Source organism: Papaver somniferum, chromosome 9, assembly GCF_003573695.1.
Source record: "Papaver somniferum cultivar HN1 chromosome 9, ASM357369v1, whole genome shotgun sequence".
Classification (NCBI taxonomy): Eukaryota; Viridiplantae; Streptophyta; class Magnoliopsida; order Ranunculales; family Papaveraceae; genus Papaver; species Papaver somniferum.
The window spans coordinates 112,030,095-112,050,966 of record NC_039366.1 but is presented as its reverse complement, the minus strand read 5'-3'; the positions used below and the strand labels follow the sequence as shown (position 1 = coordinate 112,050,966).

Sequence of the window (20,872 nt, the reverse complement as noted above, 5' to 3'; positions counted from 1 at the left end):
GCTACATTATATATTCTGTAACATGTATGATAGGCTTTGTATTTACTAAAGTACTTGATTAGGGATTATATCTCCTTGATGAACAACTACACGAATCTGGAAAGTTTCTTGACGATTTCTAAGATATGCCAAAACCAATATAAAATTGGAGTGATGTCGCTGGTATATTTAGGAGTATCGGTTGCTGCAACTTGAAGTATGAGATTCTGAAGTCAATGAAGATATTGAACTTTTACCAGGTTCATCATGGTTACCAAACTTCTTTATAAGTTAGGAAAATATTGTTGGTTTCATACTTCAAGGGTTGCCAAATCCTACAAAAATTATTTATGTCGTTTTTGCCGTGAAGACACAATAAATTTTGCAAGAGAAGTTGGATACCAACCTCACAAGAAATTAATTGGTTTCATGCGGATAGGTGATGGGATTTTTCTCTCTCTAAATGGTAGTGATAAACATCATTTGCAAGTTTGCACGTAACTGAATACATGTTTCTCACTGCTGATTCTTCTTGAATTTTTTTGCTTCTTTTCTTGAAAGGTCGTCATGCCGCATATTATATGTACAAGGCTATCAAAGAAATAATTGAAACCAGTGTTTGTGGAATTGATCAAAAGGATCCACATGCCAAATTCCTGAGACAGATTAAACTAATTATGTAGGACGAAGTTCTATTGCATCATAGACTTTGCGTCGAAGTAGTTGATTAAACACTTTGTAATTGTGGGATCCTAAAAGACCATTTCGTGTAGTACAAATATTATGGGCAGAGTTTTTTTAGGAAAAAATTGCCTGATATCTCTGGATGATATTGGAGAAGAAATCGTGGAAGCATGTCCGAATATCATTTCTTTAGAAAGACATCATTCTGCTGACTCTTAGTCAATATATGTGCCTAGATAGGCGAGAGCGGAAAAATGTATCGTTTGCAAAATTCTGAGTAAAGATACAAATGTGGATAATATTATATTTACTATTTTGATTCATATTTACACACGTCATAATATTTCGAATATTCATATTCTGGATATTATTATAGGTTGGTGATAATTCGAAGGAAGTTGTTGATCTTTCCGCGTCAATGGGTAGGTGTAAAAACATGCCTAAATTAATAGTCGTCATTTATCCCTAGATTGCTAAAGATAAGAGAGCGCGCCAAATACGTTTTATAGAGCCGATCATACTGTCAACACGCAATGAAAATGTACACAAGATTAATATGGCTGCTTTGGAAAACATGTCTGCAAATATGTATATACATTGACTTGAAAATGTACACAAGATTACCCATGACAGCCATATTGTGATGGACATGAAAGTGTACCCAGATACATCTAAAAGGTTGAGTCTCGTTGTAGGTTGGGTTAGAAAATATAAGTTGTTGTCAGAGACTGACTTGAAACTTAATAACCAGTTAATAATATGGAAAACACTAACATGCTAAAAGAAACGACTTAGTGAGTATTCCAAATAGTTACGACATATAAAGGCTTCTATTAAAGCAAGTCACAAGAAGCAGGTCATGTTGAATTCTGAAATCAGAGATATATCAAAAGCGTAATTTAGGATCTGAAGCCGAAGTTTTAACATCCTAAAAATAGGGATCAAAATGTTGAAGCAAAGCGTGGCATGTTATAACTAATATGAAACTTAACAAAAAATAAATATTTTTTAGGATAACACAGAATGTCTAGAGACATCCTCGCATCCAAATGATGATGCAAAGTTGTAAGAACATAAAGTTATTAGTACAAGGACAAAGTTGATTATTGACCAAAAATTTATCAGTAAGGTTGGCGTATAGGAAAAAAAAATCAAGGTTAGGACCAACATTTAGGTTGGGGCATAAATTTTAAAATTGAATAAACTTGGTATTAACTCGAATACAAGAAATATCGTGGAGATACTTCATATGCTCTACGTATATACCAATATATGAAAAAAACGCTAAGCCAAAAAATTATATATCTTCTAGTAAAAATAAAATTGATTTTCCAACGATCTTTGATAGAAAGAACCATAAATTAACTAATATATTTGGAGTTCTTTAAATACAAAATTATTTATTTTAAGGTGTATCAACAAAACATAAGAGTTGAGCGTATTATGCGTGATAGTTTACCCATGTGATTTACAACATTTATGGTATAACCACATCTTATTCTTTGAATTCGACGATAATTTATTGTTTGATGTTACTTCTTTTTTATATTTCATACAATAATAATACGGATATAAAAAAATTGAAGCCCTAACAAAAGGTGACAAGATCTTAGAAGAAAGTTAGATATAATTAAAACTGTGGAAGATGTAACTATGACACACTTTCACAATTTCCACTTTAGATGGTGAATGGAGACCGGTTTCAGGAAATTTGAGATTACACCTTAAAAATATCTAACGGGTAATTGCACCATAATTGTATCTAAAGGTTGGCATGTATTGTTTATTTTGATATGGCTTAAAAGAAATGACAAAAGTCATGTTGTTGCAGATGTGAGAGGAAAAATGTTTCCGGATCTAAAAAAATAACTAAAATGCTAGAAATGGGTGTGAAACGTAAAGTCAAAATGTTGTGATACAAGATGAAAGAGGAAATCAAGAAAAAAAAATCCTACGTGGTTATTTATCCAATCAAATCACACAGGAAATCAAGGATCATGGAGAATACGAGGATATGATAATTGCTACCTCAACAAGGGTTGTTGAAATGAAAGATAATTGATTTTGAGAAAGATAAGCTATACATTTTGTAAATTACAAAGACATGGCGCGTACCATGAGTAACATATCATATTTCAACTGAAATAACAAGGCATAGAGAAAAAACTATATAAGTTGAACGTGTATGCAACAAAAATGTGCATAACCCCAAACGGGAAAAAAACGTACAAAGCCATAATTGATGAATTGATTTCACCATCATAACTTTACAAAGGAGGTAACAATAAAAAACAACATGGAGTTGGTAATTCGAAGACACAATATTTATATTAATTAATTAATAAGGATTTTATTTCATTCACGATAATGCTTATGATAATGTGTGGTCATTATCAATTTATCTATTACTCTTTAATATATTTTTTACGAAATTCTCGCATTCTAAAAATTTAATTCAATGCAATACAACCACAACATTTTATTCCGATAACAATTGTTGCATTGTAGAATGGACAATATTTGCTTATTAAGAAAATTTGAACTCATGAATTTGCAATTTAAACAACAAATTATGGGTCGTGGTGAATTCGATAAGGCACTGTTGAATGTAACTTCATCGTATTTTTATATTTAGGAAAACCAAGTATTTAAATTTTGCAATTTTATTTCACAGGTATGAACAACTGATGCATCGCCATGTTTATTCAATTGATTCAAAGTAACTTGGTTTAGCATTGGTCAAGGCATGGATAATTGATTCTCACTGACAACCAAAAACATAATATACAATGACTAGACTGTCTTTGAGCGTTGAATGTCATTACATTTTGATAGTCAGTTTACTTTACCATAATCAAGTATTTTACTTAGCCCCTATATACTGAGCATTTACCTAGCAGTGAAGAAATTAGAATTAAAGATCAAGTAAACATTTGAAAAATATAAAATTAAAAAACTTGTGTTGTATAACCAGAAACATGTATCAAAATACCAAAATCAAACTTTGAGAATGTAATAAGTGATAGCATATTGAATATGGGCTAAACTATTGTGTAAATCTGAATTTAGGCATTATCCATTATTGAATTAACAAACATTATATTAAATAACATGGATAAAAGGAAATATACCATGACGAAAGTTTGATCCAGGGATATAGGTCGGGTGATGCATTGAGACGGAGGAAAAGAAAATCATCGCTTGACAACAATGAAATTAAACTTTATAAAGGATCAAGAGGTCATGGAAGGTAAGACTGATACCGCTGCTGACAATAAAATAAAAACCAAATATTTCTTGCATGATTCTTACGTGTCCTTAATCAAGAGCCCAAATATTCGGATCACGAAGATAAATAGGAAAACTTATTGGAGTATCTAGATCAACAAAAAAACATCGAGAGTTGGGAACGTAAAAAAGATTATTGTTTAAACATATATGTGAAACGAAAAATTGTATGAAAGATTATGCGAAAAAAAGAAAGAAAAAAAAGAGTATGAGTAACTAACATTTAATCAACGCGAAATACTAAAGAAAAGAAAAAGAAGAGAAAACGGTATTACATTAAGATGCTCGATGATTATTTGAAAAATTAAAATTTCATTAAAGATGAGGAAGAACACAGTCACTTAACACTCAAGGAAATCAACAAGGAGATGATTGCGTTTACAGGAAATTGGGATATAAAAACGGTGTGTAAATAACGAGCATGCATCGGTCTTTTTGCTCAAACTGAGTCTGAACATGAATTTTACAAATATATGGTATTCGTCCACAAAAATCTGAAGAAGTTAAAATAAAAACAAAATACAAACTATGACAATTCGAACAACAAATATTCTGAACCAGCGTAGAAAAAATCTAAACGGGAGAGTAAACAACTACTTAAGAACAATTGAACGCCAAGAAATTCATGGACGGATCAAAAACATACCCATTCACTTTTAGGAGTAATTTTTGATGGATCAAAATTCTTTCGTTATCTTAGTAAATTTATATTTCTAGAAAGGTATGCTATAACTCCAGTTTATTTTTGTCATACTATCGTATGGTTCACCAGGTTTTTGGTTGAATCAAAAGGCACTAATAATTGCTTGAACATCTCCAATATCTTTTGCATTATTCAACCTTTTCTTTTTATCGATAAAGAATCTGATGTTGACGAGTTTTGAACTCAGATAACTGATACCATCACCCTATGACTTTATTACTATACTAACATACTACAATGACATTATCATCATTTACCTTATTATTATTTTGGTAATTTAAATTCGTATCTAGATTAGGACGTTATATTCTTCATAATAAATTTCCTGGATTGCTTTATTTTAGACTTAGTGGTTTCAGACCACGCTTAAGCTTGCATGTTCTAATTTGTAAAATAAAAACTCCCAATAATCGTCCGTCTAAGTCATATTATATTTTGATTGTCATCTTTTGTCATTACAGGTGATGTTTAAATTTAATCTATCATCACCATTTAATAACCTTGGAATCAACAAATGAAAAGGGCACCAAGGATTTTTTTTTTATAGGAAATCACCGATCGTGATACCTAGATAACATAAACCGGACTATATAGGTGGACATATCTGGATAAAAAAAGCATATCAATGATATTTCAAAATATTTTCACGGATCTTACCAATCTAGAAACCTTATGTCGGATAACGAAGATTACATGACCCATATAACTAACCAGAGGTTGAGCCGGGGCCTTAAGGCCCCGGTGGTATATAGTAATCATAAATAGATAAATGATTTTAGTATAATCATTTTTATAACAAATTTTCACAAACATCCTACTCAAATAAATTATTATCTTTGAAAAATGCTCTCGAAAAGGAGTGGAAAAAACAATGATCTAGAAATTTTTTCTAAGTTCCTAGTGTTTTTTTAACTCTCTCTTGATAGTTTATAGAAAATAAGAAGAAAAAACTCAACTCAATTTTTATTAAGAAAAAATAATTGATTATTATAATTTTTAAACAATTTTTTTATGTTTTTGAAAATAATGGATTTTTTCAATTATGATTAAAATAATCAATTATAATAATGGTTACCAAACATACACATAGTCCACTATGAACAATATAATGGATATGGGCTGATAATCCATTATAATAATGGTTACCAAACAACCCCTTTGTTTCTCCTTGCCCAATTTCCCATTCTCTTCCTCCTCATCAGTTTCTTCGTCATCATAGATTTCAAAGAAATTCACATCTTCCGGGTAAATAATTGGATCCTTATTCTTCTTCCGAATATGGCGCCGTAATTTGAACGAAATTTCACATTCTGAACTAGTACTATCAGAATCATATCTCTGGACAAATTGTTTATCAAACAACTCCATCTCCATTTTTACTGTTTAATATTCCTCTATTAGTACTATCTAGGGTTTACAATTCTTGCTGGAGCTATTGTGGTAGATACTCGTATATAGTAGTAGGAATTACCTATAGATCCTATTATAGTGTTCTTACTTAGTGGCAAGTCCACCCACTAAAGCCCGGTAATCGGAGGTCCATAATAAAAAGAAAACAGAAAAATGGACCCAACTTTTTAAGCCCTGGTCCTGCACACATGTGGAACATATGGGGACGTATTTTTAAATACCTAAAACACCCTCAAGTATATAAAAGCAGTAACCAAATCCATTTCTTCTTCATTTTCTCGATCTCTTCTTCTTCTTTTTGTTCTTCTTTTTCTTCTTCATTTTCTCATCTGTGGTTCGGTGAAGAGCTCCGGCTATGAAGATCTTCTGAGGTGTTGATCAATTAGTGAACTCAAACTAAGATTAATCGGTAGGTTCACTTCCTTACTGTTGGTATAGTTTAGGTTTTCATTTTTCCTTTATTCTTCAAAAGCTTATTTTAATTTAGGTTTTTTTCTTCTCGGATTAGAGAAATTTTCATGTTTATAGCAAAATCTAATGTTTAGGTATTAGATCTGATGTTGATAGTAAACTGGAAGAGTTTACTTTCGTCGATTTGGTATGATCTCTGAGTGTGTTTGTGTTGCATCGCGTTTTTTAATTGATTTTTGGGTTCGATCCATGGGTACGTATATGTAATACTGAAATATCTTCTTTGATTCGGTTATATTCAGAGTTTTGTCATTGTTTTTGGGTTCGATCCATGAGTACGTATGTGTAATACTGAAATATCTGCTTTGATTCGGTTATAATCAGAGTTTTGTCATTGTTTTTAGATTCGATCCATGAGTGTATTTGTGTTGCACCGCGTTTTTTAATTGATTTTTGGGTTCGATCCATGAGTACGTATATGTAATACTGAAATATCTGCTTTGATTCGGTTATATTCAGAATTTTGTCATTGTTTTTGGGTTCGATCCATGAGTACGTATGTGTAATACTGAAATATGTGCTTTGATTCGGTTATATTCAGAGTTTTGTCATTGTTTTTGGGTTCGATCCATGAGTAAGAAGATTTTTAGAACATCTTGATCGATTCAAGAACCCAAATCGATTCTAGCCTTTGGTAAGTTGATTTTCCTTATTAATCTTCTTCTCGTAATGTTTATTCGAAGGTTTCAAGATCTAATCATTAATTAGTTGATGTTTGATTATGTTTTTCAATTTGCACGCATGATTAATTAAGTGTTCCTTCATTTTCATGAAAATAATCCAGATCTAGATGAATAGTTACGTTTTTTATTCATTTCGTTACTAGATCTGATTATACTAGTTTTCTTTTGTTGGGTTTAGGTTTTTTCAGTTGTTTTTGTGTATGAACTATCAATACGTATATGATGTACTGACAAAAAACCTAGTTAATTGTTTAGTTTTTGTTTAAATAATTTTTTTTGTTGTTGTTTGATCCAGCAGTAATATATGCATACTGAATAATTACGTTTTTTTTATTCATTTTGTTACTAGATCTGATTATACTAGTTTTCTTTTGTTGGGTTTAGGTTTTTTTCAGTTGTTTTTGTGTATGAACTATCAGTACGTATATGATGTACTGACAAAAAACCTAGTTAATTGTTTATTTTTTGTTTAAATAATGATTTTTGTTGTTTGATCCAACAGTACATATATCGCATACTGGAAATAAGATGCTTTGATTTTATTTTTTTTATTCATAGACTTATCATTTCTTTTGATTTTGTTATATTCATAGATTCCTTACTTATCTGTTGATTTTTAGGTTACTATGAATCAATAGTACATATATTGAACACCGAAAAAACTGCTTTGATTATGTTTTATTCATAAATTTTATTCACTTAATTCATATGATCTGCCAGGGCGTACTGATAGAAACTTCTGATTCTGTTTTATTCAGAGTTTTGTCACTTTTTTTTGTTTGATCCATGAGTACTTATGCTCAATACTGAAATATGTGCTACTTTTGTATAAATTTTTATGTGTTTACTGTGGATTTGTAGGTTTTCCTTTTTTTTCCTATGATTTAATACTGTACTGAAGAAATATTATAGATTAATTTGTATGATCCTACAATATATGTGATGTAATACGTTTTCTAATTTATGTATCATTGATTCTTACAGATTTGTACTCTACCTGGAAGCAGTGCAGCAAATATGTACTCGAATTTGTAAGCATTCAGATATATAATCGGATTTGTAAGCAGTACGACAGATATGTACTCAGATTTCTAAGCAGTGCAACAGATATGTACTCAAATTTGTAAACAGTGTAGCAAATATGTAATCGAATTTTTAAGCAGTGTACCAGATATGTACTCAAATTTGTAAGCAGTGTAGACACACACGTTTGGTAGTAATGGGTATTATGGACATTTTCATGTTTTAATTAATTTTGAACCTCCGGATAAAAAAATGATCCGATTGGACCCTACTATAAATAACTATATGGACCTAGGATCAAACAAGAAATTTTCCTATATAGTATTTATACTGCCGACCGCGCGCATTAGAAGACGATATAATTTTGCCTAGAAAAATATAATCAGAAATAAATCTGAACCGTACAACTTCATAGGCCCACAACAATGACTAGACGGTTAACTATTAGTGTCTTTTTTTACCTATATAAACGTCGGTTTCTGCATTTTCACTGTCGTGTTCGTGAAGATTATAAAACCCGGCAAGTCCATTCGGGTTTTTTTTATAACATCTTCCTGAACAAGTTAGGGTTAAAAACTCTATCTCGCAGATTGGAATCGACCATGGCAGGTGGAGGAGGGGGTTTTATGCACAGAGTTCTTACTTACTTGATTAATGAATTAGTTGTTAACAGTCTTGCTAACAGGTACGAAACACACCCTTAAATTTTCACATTTATTCGTTTGCAGTTTCTGAAATATTCTACTTTAGCTGAAATAGAACAAATTCGTCATGGATATGCTCTTTATAGGAATTTGAACTAGTAACATCTATGGAGCTAGGACAGGGTCGGATATCATGGTTGCATACATACTTAGATTGTTCTTGAATGTTGGTAGGCCCTTTGCTTACTTGAATTGAGAATTTGAGATAGTTTAGTTTTAATTTTTGAGTTAGCCCTTTGTGGGAATCAAAATATAACATTTTATAGAATCTATGAAGAATTTGTGTATGATGACTCCATAGAATGTGTATTCACCAGTGTGTTGACTCTGACAATGAACATCCAAGGGAATGAGTCAATTTTCCTGGAAACAATGTTCCAACTTCTAAGACAAAAATCTATGAAAAAGAACTAGTTTAGCCTAGTTTTTGAACTGTATTAAAGCAGGCTTTGGCTAATTTGTTATGTTATTCTTGTATGCAGCCGTGGTTTTCAAAGATGGGCTGTTAGGACTAACAAACGAATAGAAGATGCTGCTTTATTTGGTACGTTGTATATATCTAATTGCCTCCATTGTCATTCCCACAGCTATTAATTATGTTTTTCCTAGTGTGATGCTTCATAAGTTGTTTGAATTTTCAATTTCCAGCTGCAAGGAGGAAACAAAACTTTAAGAATTTCAAGGAATTTTTCCAGGTAGCATTCGAGCCTTTTTTGAAATTTCCTATCTTTTTTGTTCCTTTTAGTTGGGCTGTCTTCCTAATGATCTTGCGCTGCTTCATTTGTCTTGCAGTCCTCGAAAGACCAGTGAAGCTGTCTTTGTTAAATAAAAATATGTCCAGTTCTGAATATTATCAGCTTTACGTTTTCGGTGTACATGTCCAGCAATCATATGTTACCAATTACCCTTTTTGTGGTCAGTTCAGGATTTCAAATGTGACTTATTTCAAGACTTTGAACAGATTTGATTAACAGAGCAAGTGTCAAAATTCTGACACTTCTTTTTGTAGATGCAGATGGTCTTGTTTTGATTTCCTTTCTTCTAATTAGAATCTACTTCTTTATTTCAATACCCACAATTGGTTGTACTTGATCAGTACCAAGATTTGCCATAAATTCATTTGTAGTTTTATTCAGAAAATGAAAGAAAGTCACAAGAGAATGGAAGGGGCGCTAACAGCAAAAACAAAAGCATCACATATTACTTCAACGGAACTGAAACTGTAATGGCTGCCATAGCTTTAGCGTCTTCCTGTTTCTTTCTTCATAGGTTTCATACCAAATAGGTGCCTGGTTTTAGTGAAACCAAGCTCTCAACATACGGACATGCTCCACCCATTTTGGCAATACCATTGAGCTCCACTTTCCTATAGCTATCTTTTCCACGAGATGGGTCATAGAGATAAAAATCGCCACTTCATCCCCGCCACTTCTGTAAAAGAATCTCACCAATGTGTAGAAGATGCTCCTGCCAATCGAAGGTTGTGTTTATGTTGCACACTTTAGTCCAAGGCTTTCTTGCACCATACTCTGACATAGAGTTGCCTTTGCCAAGAACTCCAGAGAGGTAAAGGCAACCTCTAATTACGCACAATTCTAGATTAGCAAGATCTCTGCTGGGTGGTGGAACTTCTTGTAAACTCTCATTAGCAATATTAAAGGAACTTATTGACTCCAAGGTACCACGATGTACAATAATCCAATATAAAGTTCCATCAAGAAACACATGTTGTTGTATAGAATTTGGTGTAAAACTTGAGAATAAAAAAGGAATGTTTGGAAATGTCTTGGAATTGTAACCAAACCCAAAACGGTATTGAGTAGGATATGATCCATCTTGACACGGATGCTTGGGTATTTCCTTCAATTCTTTAGTAGATGGATTCCAAACGTAAATCAAATTTTCACCCCAAGATTTCAAGCAAACTAAGCCATTACCAGAACCCAAAACTTGTAAATACCGTGTCCGTTTAATTGCACAATCAACTTGAATCATCTCGATTTGTTGCGATGACGACCATGATGGATCAATATTAATGGAGTAAATTCTGTTGAGGTCCTCATAGGTGCGCGGGACCTCCAGAACCAGGAAAGTAAAGTCATGCTTTTGTATAGAATGGTCAAGTTGCAATTTCACAAAATAAGGGTCTCTAACTAAGTTGTGGTAGGCTAGACATTGATGAAGAAAATCCTAGTCAGGGTTTAAGGAAAAAAACTTTAATCACTAGAAGAAAAAGATAAAATCGGTTCGGTTTCGGTATATATGGAGTTAGAGATTGCATGGGCTTGGGTCCATAATAAACCGACTTTAAACATAACTGGGCTTTATTCTCAAAGCCCGTAATTAGATCAAACTTCAAAGGGTTTTCCTCTCCGAAGAAAAATTCAATTCCTCTTCATCTTCTTCCTCTCCACTCTGAAGTGATCTCTAAAGAATTCGTCGATGGCTTCCTCTATCGTAATTAGAAGAAATCAGCATAATATTCGGTGCTTCAGTCGTACTTTAGTAACCAATACACATCATCACCTGAGTTCTTTGCTGAACCCATCATCTTCATCAGTATTACCTACCAATGAAATGTTAACTAGGGTTTCCGATGGTCTCATTCCACAGTCTAAACCGGTATAATTTTTTTTTTTTTACTTTGGATTCATATTTTTAATTTTGCCCTAACATTCTACTGATTGGCAGGTTGTTCCTTTAATTGGACAAAGATATGGTGCTTTGAGTTTGTATAATAGGTACTTATGTACTAAACCTGAAACCCCTAAATTGAAGAACCTTATAGAAGATGCTGGGAAGAGTAAAGAAAATGGAGGTGAAACTGATGATTCATCATCTCAGCAGCAGCAGCAGCAGACTGATCAAAATGCTGGGAAGTCAATACGAGGCGCTGTAAGTTTTAGTTTGTTTTCATTTCGGCTTTGATTAAATTGGGAATATAATGTTATCTGCTATGAACAAGTTACTGCGAGACAGTAAGAGGATAGAAGACATTTCACTTAATGTGGAGATTTTTTGTTTTGTATTTTGTTGAATTGGGTGATTTCTTTCTTGGTTGCAGCCGGTTTCATGGTTGAGCTTTTTCTTGCTGCTAGTAACTGGAGGAGGAGTTCTTTATTATTTTGAGCAGGAGAAGAAACGGCATATAGAAGGTAGATTACTACGGTGAGTAGGATTAGAATAGTATCAGAATGTTGGTACTGGAAGAGAGAGATGCGAGAAGCAAAATTTCATTTCTAATCTTCTAATTGAACGCCTTCATTTCATCTCAGTTTTGCGGTTTTCACCTTGCACCTTGATTCCCATAATCCCATTGTGATTTGTGGTTTAGGCAACTTTGGGGTTTTCCAAATGCAACATCGTAATCATCCTTTTTATGTTATTTTTCAGGTATACATAAAGCCTCCACTGCCGTTCAACAAGGACCATCAGCTGGAAAAGCAAATATTGGTGGTGAATTCAAGCTTGTTAACCAAGATGGAAAATATGTCACGGATAAGGATTTTAAGGGAAAGTGGAATTTGATTTATTTCGGTTTCACTCATTGTCCAGATATTTGCCCAGATGAGTTAATTAAACTTGCAGCTGCAATAGACAAAATAAGTAAGTGGTTTTTAATTTTTGCTGATGAACAATGTTTTTGTTAATCAATGTCTAAAATTTATGAACATGTTACATTACCCCTTACACACAACCGGAACACATATATTGAATTGCATTCCCAAATTGCTTGGACTATACTTTTAGAGACATAATTTAAGGTTTGTGTATGGAACAGTGGTCTGACCTTTCTTCTTCTTACCTGCAGAGGAAAAATCAGGCTATGAAATTGTACCTATATTTATATCAGTTGATCCTGAGAGAGATACTGTTGAGCAAGTCGGTGAATATGTCAAAGGTATCATCTAACTTATACACTTACACTGCAACACTTCATATTAAATGCATGCTGTGTCAGCAATTTTGTAATAACTTTCCATGAACATCATCGCTTACATTCTGTTGTTGTTCAGAATTCCATCCTAAGATAATCGGGTTAACTGGTACTGTGGATGAAGTAAAGAAAGTTGCTCGTGCTTATCGGGTTTATTATATGAAAACAGAAGAGGAAGGCTCAGACTACCTTGTGGATCATTCTATTATCATGTATGTCCACCCTTTTGCCTGTTCAACTCTAATTATGTTTACATCTCACCTTTTTTTTAATGGTTGCTCTCTAGCTTGAGCCTTGAGTTTTCGGAGTTTCTTGTGATTGTGTGTGTATTTTATGTTTGTTCCTCACTCCTCAATCCAAGCACTAAGCACCTTCGTCTTCTTTATATTTCTAGGATTACAGGTTCACATGATTATGCTATTCTTATATTCATTCATCAAAATGGTAGAACTGGTAGGTTTAAATGAGCTTTGTTCTGCTAGTAACACCCAATGGCGACTCTCATTTTTGTAGTACAGTTCCTATCATTTTTGACAAGCTGATATGTAGCCATCACCCAATGGCGACTCTCATTATGCTATTCTTTTATCCGTTCTTCAAAATGGCAGAACTGTTAAATGAGCTTTGTTCTGCTAGTAACACCCAATGGCAAGTCTTATTTTTGTAGTACAGTGTCTGTTCCTATCATTTTTGACAAGTAGCAATCACCATTGTTACTAGAAAGGCATGTGCAAATATTTGTAATTATCTCTATCCTTTAACGGAGTCAGTTGTATGTTGCTAAATGTAGAGGTGAAATGCAAAATTGCAAACATAATATAAGTGTTGAGAACTTAAGATGAGAGCAATCATACAACTATGCCACCTTCGTCTTCTTTATTATTCTAGGATTATAGGTCTACATGATTATGCTATCCTTACATCTGTTCTTCAAAATGGTAGAACTGATAGGTTTATATGAACTTCGTTCTGTAAGTAACACCTAATGAATCTTTTTTTTTTTTTTTTGTGGTGCATCATCTGTTCCTAGCATTTTTTGACAAGCTGATATGTAGCCATCACCCATTGTCCATATCTCTTGGCTACTAGAAAGGCATCTGCAAATATTTGTAATAATCTATCCTTTCATGGAATGAGTTGTGTGTTGTTAAATGTAGAGGTGAAATGCGAACATAATATAAGTGTTAAGATGAGAGCAATCATACAATTATGCCAAATCCTAAATGGTGTTATCTGTGAAAATCTTGAAAATGCAACTTGGACCGTGGATTATTGAATACTTTGTGTGGAACCTATTGCATGTTAGCTTTCATCCTTGTAGTTAGCCTTCTGTGTTATGATTATGGGTGATGTTTTCTTGTTTGTTTAACATCTTGTGTGCTGATTAATAGGCTTTCAATGACGGATAAACAAGTTTATCTTTTTACTTCTCTTGGCTACTAGAAAGGCATGTGCAAATATTTGTAATAATCTATCCTTTCATGGAATGAATTGTGTGTTGTTAAATGTAGAGGTGAAATGCGAACATAATATAAGTGTTAAGATGAGAGCAATCATACAATTATGCCAATCCTAAATGGTGTTATCTGTGAAAATCTTGAAAATGCAACTAGGACCGTGGATTATTGAATACTTTGTGTGGAACCTATTGCATGTTAGCTTTCATCCTTGTAGTTAGCCTTCTGTGTTATAATTATGGGTGATGTTTTCTTGTTTGTTCAACATCTTGTGTGCTGATTAATAGGCTTTCATACTTCTATTTAAGTTGAACTACTTGAATAACCTTGAGTAGGTGGACTTGACTTCTTCAATTTGACAGTAACTATGCAAAATTAATTTCAGGTATTTGATGAACCCTGAGATGGAATTCACAAAATATTTTGGAAAGAATGAAAATGTGGATTCACTTACTGATGGCATAATTCACGAGGTTAAGATGTACAGCCAAAGTAAAAGTCTCTTTGCGCGTCTTTTCAATTTGTGATTCTCATGAATCACAGGGATGATGGCTTCCTCCTTTAAATTTTGGCAGGTTATGAAATTGATATGAATGAACAACACTATCTTTTGCTTATTACCCATTTGTTAGAATTGATGTCATACAGCAGAAATTTACAATGAATAATAGACCATTTTTTCAGTGACACAAGGTTGCGCCTTGGATATGTATTAATTTTTTGTTTTATTTTTCTGAATAGCTCTTCTACATGGTGTTTACTTGTATTTTTGTCTTCACTGAATTCCAACTGAAATGGAAACTGGAAAGTGCCTGAACTTTGTCTCAGCTTGTGATATCTCAGAGCTATTATTATGCATGTTGGAACTTGGAAGTTTTGAGGCATACTCATTCATTATATTATCTAGGGTGGGCTTATAAGGGTGTCTAAAGGTAGTGTAATTACCTATATATCTCTAAATAATTTCAATTTGTCATAGTTCCCTTATCCTCAAAAACCTAAAATTAAAAATCAAAATAAACTTTAAACTTAAACATCTAGGACTCCAATTTAATAAAAAAAATTAATCAAACAAAGGAAACACGAATCGAAGTGAGCGATGTTGGAATGCGAAATCCAAATCTCAATTGCTCTTAGATGTATTTTAGAATGTATGCGTAACAAACCCATCTTGTTTTTGATTGATTTTATTTTGTTTGATCGGTAGAATATGATTTCAAAGATGAAATTAGGGTTTTCAGAAGATCAGTTCGGTTGATCTTGCAGTATCAATTTTGATCTGGACTTAGTGTATGATTTAGAGAAACACTATGTTCGGCTAATGTGACTTTACAATATTTTCAGCCGAACCTCAATTTTCAGCCGAACCTCAATTTTTCAAGCCGAACCTAGTGGATGATTCAGTTTCTGAGTGAAGTTCGGCTGATAACTTTTGAGCCGAACCTCTGTTTTTTTTGAAATTATACCTAGGTTCGGCTGATATGCTCAAAAGTTATCAGCCGAACTGTTCATCTGGTCAGCAGATCTGGGTTTTAAAAATTGAATTTTTTGGCAGATTCAACTTATTAAAGGAAATTAAACCTCGATAGAAGTTTACCTCTGATTTGAATCACACATTTTGGTCACTTCTAATCTCTAAAATCTCAAAAGTCAAAACCCAAGCTTTTTTTCTTCACTTCTTCTTCTTCCTCTCAAAAATCTCAACTCTCTCACATAAATTTGATTTTTCTACTAATTCACCACTAATAATTTAATGTTTAATCAATCCTTAAAATTCATAATTAATCAATTCTAATCATAATCATTTACACTAATTATATAAGGGTAGTTATGCCATTATGAAAAATGGTGGATGAGGGGTGATGTTGTTTTTTATTTAGTGACCCTATTTTGGCATTATCTAGTATGCCTCAAAAAAAATCTAGTATGACTCAAAATAGGTTTCAATATCTGCGAGTGAATTTCCACATTTCTCATGAGCCATTGCCTGCAATCCTGGAGATGTTTCTAGGTACCCACAACTTGCCGTATGGAGAGTTTCCGATTGGGAGTCAAAGAAAAAATAATTAAATCTGAAAAAATATTCAAACCTGACCAATGACCACATCAGACGTAATGAAGATTTGGTTAAAAATGAAAATCCGAAGGCGGTAGGAGAGCTCTGTCATGGGCCTTATGTGAAAACTGTCACACAAGCCCAGGCTATCCTCTTCTGTTATCCGTTTCTCATTTTCTCCAGCTAAAATCTTCTTCCTCTCGTTCTATCTACACAGTTGGTGACTGAACTGAACTTGTAAAGGTTAAGGTCGTCAATGGCGACCGTACTGAACTTATCATCTATAAGAGTTTCACACAGAGGAGGAGCTGTTCGTCTTTTAAATACTTCTTCTGTTTTCAGACCAAACTCCGTTTCTTTCACTAGTAAGTACATAACATATTCATGCAATTTTAAGCTCTATGTTTCTCTTATAGAAAATTGACTCTCGTTCATTTTTCAGAAAGAAAATCTATCATCAGAGCTACAGGAACAAATGCTAAAGACGAAGGTTCACAAACTCTCTCTTTCTCTTTGGTGTAAGACATTTCCATGTACTCAAATTTTAATTTGGTTTTGGTGTCCTTTTTGTGTGGTAGTTAAATCTAAGGCACCTGATAAGGCACCGAGTGATGGTGGTTCGAGCATAAATCAGATTCTCGGCATTAAGGGAGCTGCACAAGAAACTGTGAGTCTTTTAATTTCTTGATTCCTGTTGGGAATTGCCTAAATTCTAGATTAGTTCTTGTAATTGTGTCATGGACAATGAGACTATGAGAGCATGAATGATCTTATTTATTGATTTGTATGAGCTTTCATGCATATCTATACTTATGTTTATTGGTTGCCACATGGATAATGACTGTCAATTAGAGCTTGATTAGTCTAGTGTTATTTGACCCTTGGCCACTGCTCGTAAATATTGAGGATTTGGGAATTTGAATTGGCCGCTGGTAGATTTCTTGTAAGGAGCCTGCTCTCAAGTATGCTGCGGATAATTCTCCAGTTGAGATCTTAAACACGTTTCGCAGTGGCGCTAGTGTGTTTTAAAAGGACATTTAGCATTTTATGATATAAAATAGTAACTCATTTTTCCAATTATCAATGAAGCATGTAGTTGCAGATCACTGACCGGAGAGACAAGTGAAGATAGATTTAGATACTGAAACTTTTATATTTTTTATTATGTGGGATCCAGAATAAACTGAAGATTCGAGTTCAACTTATGAAGCCTGTTACTTGGCCCCCGTTGATCTGGGGAGTGGTTTGTGGTGCTGCTGCTTCCGGTAATCATTCTCTCTGTTTACAAAATTTTGTATAAACGTCGCATTTATGATTTTAGTTGATTTGTTGGAATCAGCCTCACAATTGTGTAAATATACGTTTGGCTTAATTCTTGGCACCAATTGCTAGTAACTACGATACTCTGGCCGAATGTAACCAATAGAACCATTCTTTACACTCACTTACTAGTGCTAGTGCTCTTTGTTACTTTGTATGACATAAAGGGATTCTAGTCAGACTCTTTTTCACCTCATAGTGTGTTTACATTGCAGGTAACTTCCACTGGGGAGTGGAAGATGTTGCTAAGTCAATCCTATGCATGATTATGTCTGGACCATGTCTCACCGGTTATACACAGGTAACTTGTCTCTCCTCTTAGTATAATTATATATTAGCTTGGTCAGATTCAAATTTCTCGTACTAAATGAATTCCTAAATCTGATTTTATCTTGAAGACAATCAATGATTGGTATGATCGAGATATTGATGCGATAAATGAACCTTACCGTCCAATTCCTTCAGGAGCAATATCTGAAAGTGAGGTGTGTACTTAAATTATTAACCATGCAATCTATTATATGTTCATACCATTTGACTTGTTCTTATTTTGTGAGGGTTTTTACTTTTACAGTTTCCCTCATGTAGCACTTCAACTTTTGCACATCATCTTGATTGTTTCCATGCCAGATGACTCTCAAATAGGGTCACTAATTTGTTCACGGAACTGTTATTTCAGGTGATTACCCAGATTTGGGTGCTACTTTTAGGAGGCCTTGGGATCGCTGGTGTTCTAGACGTGTGGGTAGGTTCCTTAACTAGTCTTGTTTTTTTTCTTATTATATTTATATAAATTATAATAATTGACTAATCTTATATTCCATCTCTTTGTAGGCAGGGCACAATTTTCCTACCATTTTTTACCTTGCTGTCGGTGGATCGTTGTTATCATACATATATTCTGCTCCACCTCTGAAGGTAAAGTCATTTACTTCTTGCTGCTACATTACTAAAACTGTCAAGATTTACTTTAAAGAATCCAAGTAGCTTATATTCTACCGACGCTTCGAATATTGCAGCTAAAACAGAATGGATGGATTGGAAATTTTGCACTAGGAGCGAGCTATATCAGTTTACCATGGTGTGTCTTTTTTTAACCAAGGAAATTTCATTTGCAGAACTGACACTTACAATGTTTGATGGTTGGCGTTGTTGCCTACGCTATCTAACTTATATTATCGACTTTGTTAACTAAGGAACCTGGTCAGGACTTGCAGATATTACATAGCCATAGGACATACTAGACAAGTGAGCTAGTAAGGGACACAAATCCTTTTTTGGTCGTCGTTGAAAAACCCAAAATTGTTATGCCTCCCATGCTGCCTTGTGAAGTTTGTTTTATTTCCAAAACCTGGGTTAGGAAGACACTTTGTTTTTCACTTCGTCAGTTCTCAACGCCTATTATACATAGTAGATCCTCCTTTTGAAAGCTGGACCAACCAATTGAATGACTCAACTTGGGTTCCTGTGAACCCTACAGTACTGATATTGTTCGGCTGAGAGCAACATTGGGTTTTGTATGTAGACTTGTTTGTACGTAAGATTTAGAAGCACTCTGAGGGTTTAAACCGACTGACATGATTGTATCAAACCATTGTATTTGGCAGGTGGGCTGGCCAAGCTTTATTTGGAACTCTTATGCCAGACATAATTGTCCTCACAATCTTGTACAGCACAGCTGGGGTATGCTCTCTAGTCTAGCACTTCTGACATTTGTGATCCAACATAACCAGACCTAATATTTCGTAATTTCTTGATTTCAAATGTCAGCTAGGTATCGCCATCATTAATGACTTCAAAAGTATTGAAGGTGATAGAGCCATGGGATTACAGGTATCATATACTTCTCGCACCATCCTTTTGTGTGTAGAAGTTCAAGTGTCCCCTTGTGTGCCATTACTAACTAATTTCACCATCATGCTCCTTGAACCAGTCACTTCCGGTGGCCTTCGGTGTTGATGCGGCTAAATGGATCTGTGTTGGTGCCATTGACTTAACTCAGTTATCTGTCGCTGGTATGTTACTTCAACCATGCTCAAACTTTCCAATTGCCTATCTGTATCTGCTGATTTTACTGAGTCACACTTGACTGCTTGAAACTATGTTTTTATGTACTATTTTGTGGTTATTGCAGGTTATCTTTTATATGCTGGTAAACTGTACTATGCATTGGCTCTACTTGGTCTGATAATTCCTCAAGTGGTTTTTCAGGCAAGAAAACTAACCTTTGAGCATATGACCTCGTCACTTCAAAATGATTCCAGAACTGGCTTTGCCTGCTGAGGCTATGTCCTCACTACCTAATACCAGTAAATTATGTTCAGCTGGATTTTATCTAAATATTTATTGTGGTCCTGAACAATTATAACCTGATGTTTGATGTTTCTAAATCGACCACTTTTACCCCTACTGTACCAAGTCCAAGTCCAAGTCCAATTCAGTTCAAGATATATATGTAGAACACTGCTTGATCAGTTAGCCAGCTTAATTCAGATTTCAACACTACATAATCCAAATATACGGTGCATCCTTACTAGTTTCATCTTTGTTGCAGTTCCAATACTTCTTGAAGGACCCTATCAAATATGATGTCAAATACCAGGTAATTTTCGAGAATCAATAACAGATGGGTCATTGTTGCAAATTTCCATAGCCTTTGTTTTAAGTTCAGTGATTAACCGCAATGCCACTTTTATATTTTGGTGGGTATGGGTCATACGAGTCCGTTAGCTAAATGAAATGGTAAACACTTTCTTGAAAATCTGCTCAAAACTGAATCTTTGATTTACAGGCTAGTGCACAACCTTTCCTTGTGTTGGGTCTTTTGGTTACTGCATTAGCAACAAGTCACTAATCTTCGGGTGTGGAGATGCTGATATGTAAGATCAAGAACGAGTCCTGGAGGGCTTCAGGGTAGGTTACTGATAAATTTTGTTTAGATATTTGTAAAAGAGTAGTCACAGAATAAGCTTTTTTATCAAACAATCTTCTCCAGAGTTCGACCTATGTTGTAATTTTGTATGGGTAACCAGGTGCTATGTAAATTGAATTTCCTTTTAGGTGCCTATTTTTCTTGTTCTGTGTTGTAACCTTTTCCCACATATATAAAAACTGAGAGAGATCCCGCCATGAAAACAAACAAGAACACTCTACTATT

General features: G+C 34.0%; 3 protein-coding genes and 1 long non-coding RNA gene across 4 annotated transcripts; 3 read left to right on the top strand and 1 right to left on the bottom strand.

Annotated features, from left to right (window-relative positions):
* Positions 1-8,804: 8,804 nt before the first annotated feature.
* Positions 8,805-9,907, top strand: LOC113309957. The gene is made up of 4 exons (XR_003340832.1): positions 8,805-8,926; positions 9,428-9,489; positions 9,594-9,640; positions 9,738-9,907. It is a non-coding gene; the product is annotated as an uncharacterized LOC113309957 (long non-coding RNA).
* A 454-nt stretch (positions 9,908-10,361) lies between these two features.
* On the bottom strand, positions 10,362-10,940 carry LOC113312420. Its single transcript, XM_026561172.1, has one exon. The coding sequence runs from the start codon at positions 10,938-10,940 to the stop codon at positions 10,362-10,364; it is 579 nt and encodes a 192-aa protein (XP_026416957.1).
* Positions 10,941-11,342: 402 nt separating this feature from the next.
* Positions 11,343-15,166, top strand: LOC113308405 (protein SCO1 homolog 1, mitochondrial-like). The gene is made up of 7 exons (XM_026556867.1): positions 11,343-11,567; positions 11,637-11,840; positions 12,010-12,100; positions 12,339-12,551; positions 12,757-12,846; positions 12,962-13,094; positions 14,725-15,166. The coding sequence occupies exons 1-7, from the start codon at positions 11,388-11,390 to the stop codon at positions 14,864-14,866; spliced, it is 1,053 nt and encodes a 350-aa protein (XP_026412652.1). The 5' UTR covers positions 11,343-11,387; the 3' UTR covers positions 14,867-15,166.
* A 1,405-nt stretch (positions 15,167-16,571) lies between these two features.
* LOC113313327 (chlorophyll synthase, chloroplastic-like) lies at positions 16,572-20,790 on the top strand. The gene is made up of 15 exons (XM_026562089.1): positions 16,572-16,760; positions 16,838-16,885; positions 16,974-17,062; positions 17,573-17,660; positions 17,931-18,016; positions 18,114-18,200; positions 18,395-18,460; positions 18,550-18,633; positions 18,735-18,796; positions 19,323-19,398; positions 19,486-19,548; positions 19,649-19,730; positions 19,850-19,926; positions 20,270-20,317; positions 20,507-20,790. Exons 1-15 carry the CDS (start codon positions 16,652-16,654, stop codon positions 20,567-20,569), a joined length of 1,128 nt encoding a protein of 375 aa, XP_026417874.1. The 5' UTR covers positions 16,572-16,651; the 3' UTR covers positions 20,570-20,790.
* The last annotated feature ends 82 nt before the right edge of the window (positions 20,791-20,872 follow it).